At 38.9% G+C, this 14,336-nt stretch overlaps 2 protein-coding genes across 3 annotated transcripts in view; one reads left to right on the forward strand and one right to left on the reverse strand.

The window, feature by feature from the left end:
• LOC135474035 (C-myc promoter-binding protein-like) overlaps positions 1 to 6,400 on the reverse strand; it is a 55,793-nt gene extending 49,393 nt beyond the window's left edge. For both annotated transcript variants that reach the window (XM_064754020.1, XM_064754022.1), the window contains exon 1: positions 6,328 to 6,400. The gene's annotated coding sequence lies outside the window, so the exon portion shown is untranslated. The remainder of the gene's footprint in view (positions 1 to 6,327) is intronic.
• A 688-nt stretch (positions 6,401 to 7,088) lies between these two features.
• On the forward strand, positions 7,089 to 11,872 carry LOC135473732 (uncharacterized). The gene is made up of 2 exons (XM_064753604.1): positions 7,089 to 7,195; positions 8,717 to 11,872. Exon 2 carries the CDS (start codon positions 8,741 to 8,743, stop codon positions 10,940 to 10,942), a length of 2,202 nt encoding a protein of 733 aa, XP_064609674.1. The 5' UTR covers positions 7,089 to 7,195; positions 8,717 to 8,740; the 3' UTR covers positions 10,943 to 11,872.
• Positions 11,873 to 14,336: the final 2,464 nt, after the last annotated feature.

The following is a 14,336-nucleotide window of genomic DNA, read 5'->3' on the forward strand; positions in this document are numbered from 1 at the left end:
CAAAGAGTTAAAGCCACCTCCAATAAACTTCAGCTGATCACATAAAGCATCCTGAGTGCACTTTTGAGAACTTATTGCTACCAAACTCACAGAAACCATTAAGGCAAGGGATTCTCATGGATTCCCTGCCTCAGGTTGGGACTGAACCACCTTTTGAGTTAAATCTAGCAGTTGGAATCACCAACACTTTCTGAGTTCTAGCAGTTGAAAGAACCAACACTTTTGGAGTTCTAGCTGTTGAAAGCATGTTAATCACAGCCAAAATCACATGTACAGTGTATCTACTATCCAGCCCTGCCGCTCCTCGCAATCTTGTACAAAAAGCTGCACTAAATTACCTTCCCTGAGGCCATTGTATGTAGGTGGGACCTCAGTAACCTGCAAAGCTTCGGAGTTAAAGTGGCATAAGTTAGTTGAAGACCTAGCTAAGTTAAGAAAGGTTTTAATTTTATAGACCTATTTGGAAATTCAAAACAAATGTTCTGCATTTTTCAATCCATTCAAAGGTAATTTTAAAATCCTGGCCCTAATTAAATACAACAGACAGCTCTGGTGAACTCTTAAAATGAAAAACATCAAATTCTGCGACTCTCATGGCTAATGTCATGTGTTGTTTTTACACTCTGCTGTCTAGAAAATATTTGTCACCTTCTTGTCATAGCCTAAGCGAGGTCTCATCTCTCGCAGTTTCACACCTCAAAAACTAATCTCGCGCTATGTCAGAGTCGCTGTTGTATAACAAGGGAGACAATTAAAAGCAGGCCCACTGATATTCCCAGCACAACTAAGCCCTAAATCATTAAATACAAAGCAGGCTTCCTTTGACATTATTATACATGTACATTTTGTATATATGTCTGGGATAGGAACAGGTTTACGATGAACAGCTACCTAGTCTCCACTAGATACATGTAGCTAGAGGCCACTAAATACATGTAGATGTACATGTCCATGTAGATCCACTAGGCTTCCTGATGAGAAACTATTGCTCACTGTGAAATAACCTAATCGGAAATCATTACAATACAAGGCAGCACTCTGCTCAGATGTGTTTAAATCTGAAAAAAAAAAAAAAAAAAAAAAACAAAAAGAATGCTCCCAGCATCTACATGTAAAAAGCATTGATACACTGTACATTTCCCCCCACCGAACAGGACAGTGGATAAGAAGCCGGGGGATGTCAGGGAAAAGGTTACAGCAATCTAGCCCACAGAGCAAATCTAATTCTAGCCAATCAAAATGTATTTGTAGCGGGCATTATTGTTTTGCCAACGCCATACACATCACTCCACTGGACTCGCATTACAAATACGGTACACATTAGTAATGTTCCAAGCCTAAAGGGATGTATAAGATTTCACATCTTTTCATAACGTAATGCATCTGCATACAACTCAAGCACACAGAAGTGGGCATTTACTTCAGCTGTGCAAAAAGTTTGTGCAATGGAATTTTTAACGTATAAAGGGAAATTTTATTAACGTATTTAACGTAAAAAGAGTGATCGCTTAAATCCACAAAAATGTTTCTAACTCCATTTACATGTACCTGTCTATCCACTGTAGATCTAAGTCTTCAATGTAAAGATCAAACTGTCAAAATATCTTTTTACACTGGCTAGATGTACATGTGGTCTTGGCTTTTTTATGCACATGTGACAGGTTTAGAATACAGAATGAAAGCAATCAATAGCTCTTTCATCAGGCCTACATGTAGTGTTTTACCAAACCAATTTACCACAGAGTTATATTTTCAAAGCACCACAGTTTGACAGATGTTCAGGTACATGTATGATGTGCATAGGCCTGAACACCAGCCATACCTGTAAAACACATGTACACACATAAAATGTCAAACAGGTTACACAAGGAAGGAATTAATTTGCTACCAACTCCACCTGCTTAAAGAATGCTTTGATCTTATCCTGGCAATGCTTGTTCAATGTTTTCACAATTATGCTAACCTTTTCTGTTTGGAAATCTGATCAAAAGATAAACATTTTATTCCTCACTGCACCCTGAAACTTGCTATACAAAGACATAGATGTAAAGAATGTTTAAAATGTTAATATGTTCATTCTTGAGCCAGAGTGTATTTTATTAATACGGTGGGATATGACGCAATGTCTACACCATAGCTGTATTGTTTTAGCATAATTTGTAAATAAGTCAAAACTTTCCAGTCTAAACTGGACATGGCACTGTTTCATTTACATATACATACAGGTAAAAATGCAGAGCGGATATTCCTGACAGTTCAGCTCATGCTGGCTTCCTCTCCGGCTGTAAGTGGGAAGGTCTTCCAGCAACCTGCGGATGGTCGTGGGTTTCCTCCGGGCTGCGTACGTCGTATAAGTGAAATATTCTTGAGTACAGTGTAAAACACCAATCAAATAAATAAATAAATATTTTGTATATATATGTGTCGTGATGTTTATCAGGATATTATATGCTTAGCTGAACATGTAATATAGGTCTTGAGTGGAGAGTAATGGGTGATACAGTATCTTATAATCACCATATAATTCCTTGAACTATTCCATCACTGTAAACTTTGCCTTTGATTGTAGCAAGCTGACAAGCTGAACATAATCAATGAAACATCATGATCATGCCAAGCACACCTGGCATGAACATCCCCCCCCCCACTACCTCCACCCCCATACCACCTCATTCATACACTTTCAATATTTTAAATTTCAAAGCTTTTACAGGCTCAAAATTAACATTTTCCAGGCTATGGATTAAATATAATACACTTTTTCAAACTTGAAGCAGTGATCTAAATTAACTATACTTTCAGTCCTTGCAAGAACAGCACATGTACATTAAGCAATTTTAAAGATGTTGGAAAGGAACAAAGATTACCAATTTTTAAATTTCATGACAGGACATGAATTGAACTCTTCTGTTTACTGGATGGACACTATAAGGCTTTGGCTGAAATCAAGATTAACTAAGGTATGTGTACACGTATACAGCTGTGTTACACTTATAGTTTCATGATATATACCTACACTACAATGTCTATTAACGTTCAGCTTTATCTCAAAACCTCAGTAGTTACACTGTACATGGAAATGAAACACAAACATTAACATACTGCCTGTTGCGATGTACTAACTTCCATTCAACCACCAAAAGTCTGACCATAAACATGGGATCTAATGATCATGTGTATCATAAAGAACACACAGACAGTGCAGCTGAGATTAAAAATAAACTAGCTTTGTTTATGTCTTCAGAAGTCAGAGTAACCTTTGGAAGAAACATGGTTCACAGCAGTGCACAGGTGTAATGTTTGACAGCACCACCTGACGAGACTCAATCCTGCCTGTAATGTCATAACTTTTGAACAATTAATAATATCGACCACATGCTGCTATCAAACCAACTTAATAAACCTGCTGAGGGACACCACACTTCTCAGTGGATCAGGGTCCAACGTGTAGATGTTGTGCACAATCTAAGACTACATTATAACAGAATTATACAGAGTGTAAGTGTATATCTGAGTGTAAGACATGATGAAAAAGACGGAAGTGATGAGATCTAAAGAATTCTTTTCAGTGACATGCTCGGAGGAGACAGCCAGGCCAACCTCCCAGTAGGGCACAAAATCCACTTTTCTTGTACCATTACTTACTGGACGTGACAGAATTGCTGCAACTGGGATTAAGCCACAGTGATAAATCAAGAAGCCCGGATACCGCAGGATGAGCTTATTACCCTCCCCTGCCAAGACAACAATGACCTGCACCAGGAACAATAAATCACAGCAGGCAATAACCAAGCTGACACCAAACTGGGGAGATTGGCAACAGTTGTAATGGCTTTCTGTACTGGCTGGTCTAATGATCAAGTCTCTATACATTCCTGATGTTCAGACCTCATAACAAACTGACACATTTGCAGTAATTATAAATGGGGGTCAACATCACACTCTCTATAAATAAATGACCAGAGACCCAATCTACAGGCCAAAGATATTAACAATGAGGTTTGACATCTGAGTCAAACTTGTTACCCTGGATGGACTATCGATTCATCCTATCAGAGAAATTCACACCAATAAAAATATGGTACAGCTGTCCCATGTTTTCATTACCCCTTTAATGAACTTAGGGTAAAAAATGTCACAATGAACCACATTTTTATTCATTTCTGATTAAGGAAAATAAATTAGTTCTGTACACAACAGCAATCATTAACTGATTCAGCAACTTGAAAAGTGACCATCAAGGATTTCTGAAACTTTGTTTCTCAGTAATATTGAAATTTCAGAGGCAGTAACAGCTGTAAACCAATCTAATGTTGCTACACATGCTTCAAATTCACTGAAATCCACTTTCAAGTTACACCATCATAAAAGTATGATTGCAATGTCAATTATACTGAAGAAAATCTTCCAACTACATCAGCAATGACGGGAATGAGAATCAGTCTGTAAATACAGATACAGTTTGGATGAACTTACATGTAATTGTATGAAGTGATTTGACATATCAACAAAAACTAATTTACATTTAACATTTGATTTACGTTAAATTCTAAACCATTTCACACATGAAAGAGAACTATCAGTGAATGTTATACAGGGCTTTAATATTGCAGTATTGGTAATGACGTAAAGTTCTGTTGGTCATATTGCAAATCATCAGCTAAAACAGTCAACTCTTCAAATCTACTAGAACTCTTTAAATCTAGCAAACATCCAAATATATCATGAATGATGTGTTAGAAAAAGAGCAAAACTGCCTTTCATTTTGTCTGGCACCTAAATTTCATCATTCTTCAGTGGTTCCAAATTGTACACAACCCACATAAATATACAATACATTTACAGTCTTCTATTTGACAGTCCACAAGGACAACACCGGTAAAGAGACTAGAACACCTTTAACATGTGGTGGTGCCAGAGTATCACATCATTTAAGGCCAGATTCACTAGTGTTCTTACATTGCACACCAACACTTGCATAGTGCACCAGGAACACATTACCACATTTCTACATCAAAATTACCAGCTTATAATTATAATAATTGTCCACATCCTTTCAAGACATGGATGAATATTACGATCGCCAATGGCTCTAGAGGATACACTGAAGTATGCTTGACAATTTGGTCATGTTTTGCACAATTTGGACAAATGTTGCTGAGGCCGAGTTTTGTGCTACAGTAGTTAGTCTGAGATTGCGCTGATGTTAGGTTTGGCAAAATTTTGTTCAGCCAAGGATGGCCCCAAACCAACATCAGACCACGCGCCATTAAAAAACCAGATGCAATTACCTGCCCTTGTGAAATATATTGAGGCTGTCAGTACAGCCGTTGCTTTGAGCATCACCAAGCAATCTCAGACTCATGCGGCCTAAGAAATAGCACACAGACGTTGTGCTTACACAAAATTGACAGATGAAAAGATAAGGAACACAAGTGTGTGCAAACTTATGGCCCTGGAGAGGTTTCTGATACATAATTTTATCTCAAACGCCAAGACACGCTACCACGGAAACTGCATCAGGTTTTAAATGGAGCGCTCTCTGGTGTTGGTTTGGGGCCATCCATGGCCAAACAAAATTTTTGACCATAATGTCTGAGCAATCTCGGACTATACTATAGTGTAAATACAATGTTATTTAAACAATGTTTTCATCCGTTTCTGCACAAGAAAAGCCTGTAAGCACAAGTAAAAGGGCAATGCCTGAATATCCTTGCAAAGAAATTTCAAATGTGGCCCATTCTGTACTGTCAATACCACACATGCAAAACTGAAGTCACACTTTCAGTAAGCCTAGCTGTGTTTTCATGGAACTGAGCCATGGCGCTGTTGTAACAACTGTAAATGACGTATTCTAACTTAAGCTATGTGTACAACAGAGGTCATCAACTTCTACTGACTCTGTGTCATAAAAATACATGACTGACATGAGCTAGCCATATGTAAACAAGAACCATCTGTATGTAACCGAGTCGTCGTTGTGAACTACGGACTCTTACACGACTTTCAGGAATCTCATGAAATAAATATATCTCAAATTTTGCTAGCATGTCGCATTTCTGGATCATACATAATTAAACTCGATCTACCTGAACAGCAGCAGTCACCTTCGTCACGACATTGATTTGTACTTACAGCTAGCTGACTGCTCGAACTCAAACCACATCTCACAAGAAAAGCAATGAATGCAAAATATGGTACATCATTTTCGGTGTTTCTCTATTACTCAATACACAGACACGTTATTTCAAGATTAGAAACCAAGACCTGGTTCATCGCATATTGATTTGATACACATGCATTTAGCAATAAAGATTGCAAACTCACCACGAACATGTTAATGGCAGAAGATACTACAAGCACACTTGTTTGTCACGCACTGCCTTCCATCTTGAACTAATTTAGGCGTAGAGATATGAATTTGCGTGGCGATGATGTGAAACTCTTTCATGTAACCCTTTCACCTAGAAACCTTTCAGAATATCGCAAAAAGCCATTTAAAGCATACTATGTTGCACAGAATCAATTTGAGGCGAATCTATCTAATACAGAGCGAGAACATGCAGAACTACTTTTTTAGCTGCACAGAGGCTGCTCCTGAGAAGCCCGCCCACCGTATACAGTAGTCAGTAGCATTTTGTGGAGTTTGATGAGATACAGACAAGAATAACAACATGATGGTTCATCATTTTATTATCAATTTCATATGCTTGTAAAAGAGGTGAAAACTTGATTTTCTTTTGCACCATTCTTGGCCTTCAGTGACCTTATCAAGTCAAACAGCTTTTTCTCTTTAAACTTCTGGTTGACAAGTGTTTTTACTTAAATACATCTGGAGCCGGTTTCATGAAGCGCACTTAGTTAAGTAAGACCTTAACTACAGTGGTAACATATGTTGTGGAGATATAAAGTGCGCTTAGCTAAGGGATACTCAGCACCACGTACTTTTGAGACAGAATATTCTGGATGTCAATAAGGGCCAATAACTATGGTACACACTACCTTAAAATGCAAGGGCTGGCGGCAGTTATCTACCCTTGCCTGGTGAAAAAGAAAATAAAAATAGTGACTTCCGCATGCATGTGTTCATTAAATGAGGCCAACAGTCGAGAGAAAAAAAAATGCCCACATACAGCTAACACAGATGCCCGCCATCATCGCAACGTCTTGAAGACGTTCGAGATTGGTCGACCTGGTGAGTTTTAGTAGATTTTGATTTCTAAAAGGTTAACAGCGAAAGACGTTTTTACTACCGGTACCGTCGCGTAACCCTGCAACAATTCTGCCAAGACAAGAGATATGTAATCTGGAATGCGTAAAATTGCTGGTCCAAATTTTGAGCTGTGTGAATGAATGAATGAACGAACGAACGAACGAACGAATAAAGTCTTCATTTGTGCAACTCCTTTTTGGGGAGGGGGGGGGGAGTTACATCTGTTCGGAACTCATGACGCATGTTGTACTGTCACATGTAGGGCCTTTGTAAATTGTTAAATTGTTAAACTTGGTATATATGTACACAAACAGTGTTGGGCTGTAGCGTACTTAATTAATGTTACGGTTTTTCAAGTTTTTCTGGGAGATGTGCCTTGTGTTTGATTGGTGTTTTACGCCGTACAGGTACTCAAGAATTTTTCACCTCTACGACTGTGGCCACCCTTATGGTGGGAGCAAACGGGGCAGAGCCCAAAGAAAACCCACAAGCATCCGCAGGGTGCTGACAGGCCTGAGTGGCTTGTGAGGTGTTGGTTAAATCCTAGCCACTATCGAACACGACATTATTAATAGATGGGTATTATTTTTCTTTGGCTAATATTCGGATGCTGTGAAATTCTCCACCATGCCACAAACTGAATACACAAATCAATCAGGAATTTAAATATTGCCTACCTGTATGTATTTATAAATGACTTATTGATTATCAAGGTCTTTATGTATATATGTATGTTTGGGGTTAACATTGTACTTAGGAATATTTCAGTCATTATTTTTTTTTTTTTTTTTTGATTGGTGTTTTACGCTGTACTCAAGAATATTTCACTTACACGAAGGCGGCCAGCATTATGGTGGGGGAAAAACGGGCACAGCCTGGGGGAAACCCACCACCATCCGCAGGTTGCTGACAGACCTTCTCACGTACGGCGGGAGAGGAAGTCAGCATGAGCTGGACTTGAACTCACAGCGACTGCATTGGTGAGAGACCCCTTGATCATTACACCATGCTAGCGCACTAACCAACTGAGCCACGGAGGCCCCTTTCAGTCATTAGGTGCTTGTACATATATTATGTTTTATTCTGGAAGGACGAGTCCATGTTGCCAAAGTGCTGCTGCCACAGAAGTATCATGCCCAAGATACCAGATATAACACTCCACCCAATCATATTATACTGACATCGGTCCAACCAGTCCTGTTTCCTTTCTTCAATGCTGAGTACAAGCAAGGCAGCAGCAAGTACCATTTTTAAAGTCTCAGTATGACCTGACTCGATATTAAGTTATTAATTCAAAATTTAATTGTTCTGTAAAAATTGTAAGAGTATCTTTCATGAACAGTTCAAATAACTGAAAATATAAATTTTCCATTCAATACTGAATCATTTCAAAGCTCAAGTGATAACACTTCAGTGAGAAAAAGATCACCCTGGGGCTAACATCAGTCTGTGAGTTAAAGTACATGTGTATCAATGTTAATATTTTTGTTTGTTTAATTGCAGAGGAGTGCTTGAAGAAAGCTTAAAATGGCAGACTATTTAAGCCTTGGTTTTGGGAAGGCCGACTTCTACAATGTCTCCGTATCCTTGAAGGTCATCCAGTGTGCTGAGCTCAACATATCATCATCCATCCCTGATTCCGAGGCAGATGATGAAATGCCCTTGTTTAGCAGTTGGGATTTGGCCTTGTCTCAATTCCTGGAGCCATGGTCATCTGACATTGCTGAACCATTTAAGGCGATTCCTGAACAGGATGACATTCCCCTGTTAAATTGTAATGAAACTTTGGACAGGATGTTCCAGTTCAGTGTGTATCCCTTAGTAGTACTGGACTGGTTTCTGGTCTTTCTGCTTGCACTAATCATGCTGCCTGCTGTCTACTTTTCTATCAGGGCAGGTGTCTCATATCTGAAATCTCAAAAGATGAAGAAATCTGCAGGAAAACAGACCTCAAAAGTAGCACCAATGACTAAAAGCGATGTTGACTGCCCAGCCCCAGGTCCGGTCACTTGTACAGGTGACATCTTGGACTTTGATCAAACAACAGCTGTTAAACTTCCCCCAGGTGTAAACAGAGATTTGCCGTCCGACAGGAAGGGATGTCAGATTGACAAAGGTGATGTTGGGAGATTTTTGTCGCAGACCCTTGACTTGCTGAACACTGGCCTTAACCGAGTGTTGTGGAAGACTTCCTCGATGGCAGGAAGTGGTTCTGTGGTTGCCTCCCCAATGCTTAGCCGGAGATGGTCGTCTAATCTGGGCTCTCGCTCATCCAGCACAACAGCATCTTTGGGACTGAGGAGGACAGGTCAATCTGCAACCAACTTGTCTTCGATGGCTGCGGAAGAACCAATGTCTCTTGATGGATGGGATGACTTTGAAGAATGCTTCGTGAGATCCGGTTGGCGTCAGAGTCGCATCCCGAGGATCAGCCGATCTAGAGTTGGTGGAGAAAGCCTGCAGCAACTTACGTCGTTCTTGGAAGGAAGTCTGTCCACAGATGGTGGTCACTGGCGAGCCTCCTGTATGGTGGTCACATACTTGTTAAGACTGGTCGATACAGAACTGCAAAAGTTGTCCAACGCAACCAGCTTTGGATTAAAGTTCATCAATTTTAGACCTGTTGGAAGCTCTGTCAAGGGTACAAAGACTGGTTCTCCAAACACATTTGACATACTCATGGTTCTCCAGCCCACCTGTTCCAGTCTGCAAGAAGCAATAGTTGGAGAAAAACTTGATGGTTTAGCTTCTGGCAAAACAGTCCTTGTCCTGGCAGATATGGCATTAGGAATTTCAAAGCGTTTTGTCAAGGAGGTCCGACTTCAAGAAAGCAAGAAAAATTGTATGTTAACAAGGCAGACCTGTTTCACAGCACATGGGTTACTGGATAGTGCCATGGCGGAAGTGGCCGCCAAAAGCCGTAAGCTCTCTGAAAGACTCCCATATAGAATCGTAAAGATCGAGTCCAAACCGACCTTTTCCAGGCTTCTCCTGGACACCAAGCCCATTAAAAACATCGGCTTTGATGTGGAGGAAATCTGCATAAATATTTTCCCTGCAGTTTGTATTGCAGATGGTGGCCTTCAGAGACTTCCTTTATACGCTGTGCCTGACTGGGATTACCGTGGTGGAGGTTCAAGCCGATCACTCTCTGTACCAAAGAGAAACAACGGCATTGAGTCTGAGTTTCAGTGGTCGTTCTGCACGACTGCCTTCGAGGAGGCATATTTGTCAGCGATTGAGCAGAGAATGAAACTTTCTGCTGTAGATTCCTGCCATTTGACTTGCCTGCATCTCATGAAGACTATCTTACAGATTACTGACTCAAACGTTGACGATTCTTCTTCTAATGCTAATATTTCAGGGTACTGGCTGGAGACTGTCATCAATTTCCTACTTTTGGAAAGCTCTCCAGAAATGTGGGGTTTTGATAGATTGACAAGCAGACTTTCGGACGCAATCATTTTTTTCAGGAGAGCGGTACAAAACCAAAGGCTGCCTCATTTTTTTATCAGCAACCCTCACCTGCTAAAACAATTCCCTTACCTGAAGATGTTTCCATGGTTATCAGGAGACAAGCAGGTTAACCTGATGTCTTCTCTGACTGAGGCAAATTCTGAAATGATATTAAAGCAGATTGAAGAGCAAATGTTAAAGTTACCATTAAGACATATGTTAAGCCAGAACTACTCAGCTGAAATGTGGGAGTACGAGTTCTTTTGTTTTTAATCGAAAAATCTCTATTAGTAAAGTTGGATTCACATAGCCAGATCAATCAATGCACTCGTAATTTCGTTGGGTTTGGTTGATATTGTTACCATTGGCAATTTTTGTTCAGTATAATTGAAGTCAGTTTTATGTGGGCATATATATGTTGAAGTGAATTTCAATGTTTTGAAGTGATGTCCCTTTACTAAGATTAAGAAAGTTGTTCTATGAATTTGCAAACTATATCAAAGTGCTACATGTATATTAAAGTTGATATTGATGTTATTTCAATCTCTGGTATGATTTCTTAACTTATCACATATGTCGTAGAAGGCTTAAACTATATAATGTCCATGTGTCGTGTACTTATCTTCTCATTCAGGTATATGGTATATTGCCTGGTGTATATATGTTATACATGTATATGTATCACACTAAGTTGCCAGTCTTTGCCTCCAAAGGGCCAAGAGATACTGTGACGGTTATCTCTCTTACACAGCCAGGCAAACATCAAGATCTGCCAGGGGAGTACTACGGCTGCGCAAATCTTAAAGCATGACATAAAGTATAGCTAACATAGAAGTACAACAGACAACAATTATACTGGTGATCACTCAAAGCAAGTAATCTGTGATGGGTACATTTGAATGGTCACATAAATTTGATGATGATATTTAAGCACTTCTTTTAAAGGATTTTTCTGCATACTTAGAAACATGCAATTAGCCTACTTTATTTGCAGATTTATATATTGTGAAAAATTGTGTATATACTGGGACTCAGTGCTGAATTTCATATGGTATGGATCTTTCATGGTTGTGCTGTTTGAATCTTGTGATTGTTGTAAGGCATATTATATATGACACGTGTACAGGTATGTAGATAATTGAGTTTTATAGTATATGTACACTCTTGTGCTTGGTTGTATTTTTATGTATGTGTATTATAGGTTAGGGTAATTTTATATTCTTTTATATTTTAGGATATGTAGTCTATGGGATTTATTTGTGTAAGTTTTGTTCATAATCATACAAAGTTATGACAAGTTTTGCATAACTTGTTATGAATAAATTGGATTTGTTTATGTAGGTGTTCATTTGTGTTTGTCGTGTAGGTGAAATTTTTGTGTTTGGTGTCAGTGTACCATGAAGAATGTACACATACCTGGAAATAGCTGGATGTCATGTCTTGTGTCAGTATACCTGGAATTAGCTGTGTGTTAGGTCTATTGTCAGTATACAGTGTACCTGGAAATAGCTGGATGTCATGTCTGGTGTCAGTATACCTGGAATTAGCTGTGTGTTAGGTCTATTGTCAGTATACAGTGTACCTGGAAATAGCTGGATGTCATGTCTTGTGTCAGTATACCTGGAATTAGCTGTGTGTTAGGTCTATTGTCAGTATACAGTGTACCTGGAAATAGCTGGATGTCATGTCTGGTGTCAGTATACCTGGAATTAGCTGTGTGTTAGGTCTATTGTCAGTATACAGTGTACCTGGAAATAGCTGGATGTCATGTCTGGTGTCAGTATACCTGGAATTAACTGTGTGTTAGGTCTATTGTCAGTATACAGTGTACCTGGAAATAGCTGGATGTCATGTCTGGTGTCAGTATACCTGGAATTAGCTATGTGTTAGGTCTATTGTCAGTATACAGTGTACCTGGAAATAGTTGGATGTCATGTCTGGTGTCAGTATACCTTCAGAGAGCTAACTTTCAAACGTGCATGGCATCATTCCAGCATAACTGCTTTACTCTACGTCATATCTGCCTGACTCATCGTCTCATAAGAAATATCACGTCACATCAGGAAAATTTTGGGGAACCTGCCGAGGATTTTGTTTTTGAGGACTCTTCGTTTATAGCGGTTGAATAGTGTTATTCCAGGTAAAATTTTTTGAACCATGGTGCTGGCTATCTTCTTTAGGATATCCTTCATATCATTTTAATATTTCTGCGTGGTTTCTGTTGGCACTGAAGTAGCACTTTAAAAACATAGGGCCAGAAGCTATGGATTAGGGGAGAGCGGGATAAAGTGAGCCAAGATGAACCACCCTCTATAAAAAGTATCTGAGGATGTACAACCTAAAACAAAAGCAACACATATATTGTCAAAAACGTGGTGACTTTTTTCAACTAGTTACATAGTTGCATCTGTCAACATCATGGAAAAGAACAACAAAATAATATTTTGTGACAAAAAGTGAATACTGTTGAACAGGTATGTGTTCTTCTGGTAAACAGGCAAATAATAGTTAGCTTGGGACTAATTTCACATCTAAGACCTTATATTTTAATCATTTGGTTTGTGATGTAAAATAGTTTTCTAACTCCCGAGAAAAAAGTGGTTGTGCGGCTAGGTCGGGTAAGATGAACCATAATAGGAAGGGATAAGGTGAATCATGGACCAATTTACCCCATAGGTTATTCTTGACATATTCTGATGTTGATATCTGGGTAAGTTGTGAAACATGTTCATACAGCTTCGCTTTTATGTTCTACGTCACACATTTCTCATATTGTCAGTCATACAGGCCTACAAATATCCTAGTTAGTTATTCCTTGAGTTAAGATCAACCCTGGCTACAGTAAGCATAAGATAAACAAAGGGAAAAGCTAGGTGTTAATATGATTATGTTGTTTTGGATGCAACTAAGTGAAAGATCATGGTTTTCTCTGTCAACAGGAAGCCTGTCTCATAAATGATAACATTGTTCTAAATCTCCCTGAGCCCCAAAACGCCCAAAATCTACTCTGCTCAAATTCCTGTGTGACTTATAAAACTACAACATAGATTAGGCATGTTTAACTGCATGTGCATTATCCAATCTTTGTAAAACTTGTGCTTAGAGATCTGACTTTCTTTTATGCTCGTCAAGGTATTTCCTTTTTAATTATTGCTTAACTGTCATTTTGACAACATTGAGAACTTTGCATTACATTGCCAGTCAAGTCTGACCTTGAACCAAACAGAAATACTTGCAGTTCAGTAAATAAAACAATGCTGAAATAATAATAAAATAGATTAAGCTAAGGCAACTTGCTTCTTTATGTGGCAACTCAACTTACGCCACGCTATGGATCAACTGACCTCATTCATGAGATAAGTTGATTCACAAAGCCAGCATTCTTTATTTTGCATCTTATACAAACCGATTCAATTTTTTAACTTTAACATATAATTTCTTGTGCATGCATTGATAAATGCCACTTAAATCATCTAAGTTTGTTTTTGATGACATGGAATTTTGTGTATTTCTGATTACATTTTATAAAAAGTGGGTCATTCTACCCCGGTCGCCCTGACAGAGCTTTTTCATCTTCAAAAGAATTGGCAAGATTAAGATTTTAGTCCACGCCGCTAGGGTAACTAGACTACCGTATATTAGCATGACTTTTCTTTTTCTCTGAAAT

This window comes from Liolophura sinensis, chromosome 8 (assembly GCF_032854445.1).
Source record: "Liolophura sinensis isolate JHLJ2023 chromosome 8, CUHK_Ljap_v2, whole genome shotgun sequence".
NCBI classification, from domain to species: domain Eukaryota; kingdom Metazoa; phylum Mollusca; class Polyplacophora; order Chitonida; family Chitonidae; genus Liolophura; species Liolophura sinensis.

Bases quoted from the DNA above. Each gene is read 5' to 3' on its own strand.
- LOC135473732 (XM_064753604.1), top strand. From the start codon at position 8,741: ATGGCAGACTATTTAAGCCTTGGTTTTGGGAAGGCCGACTTCTACAAT.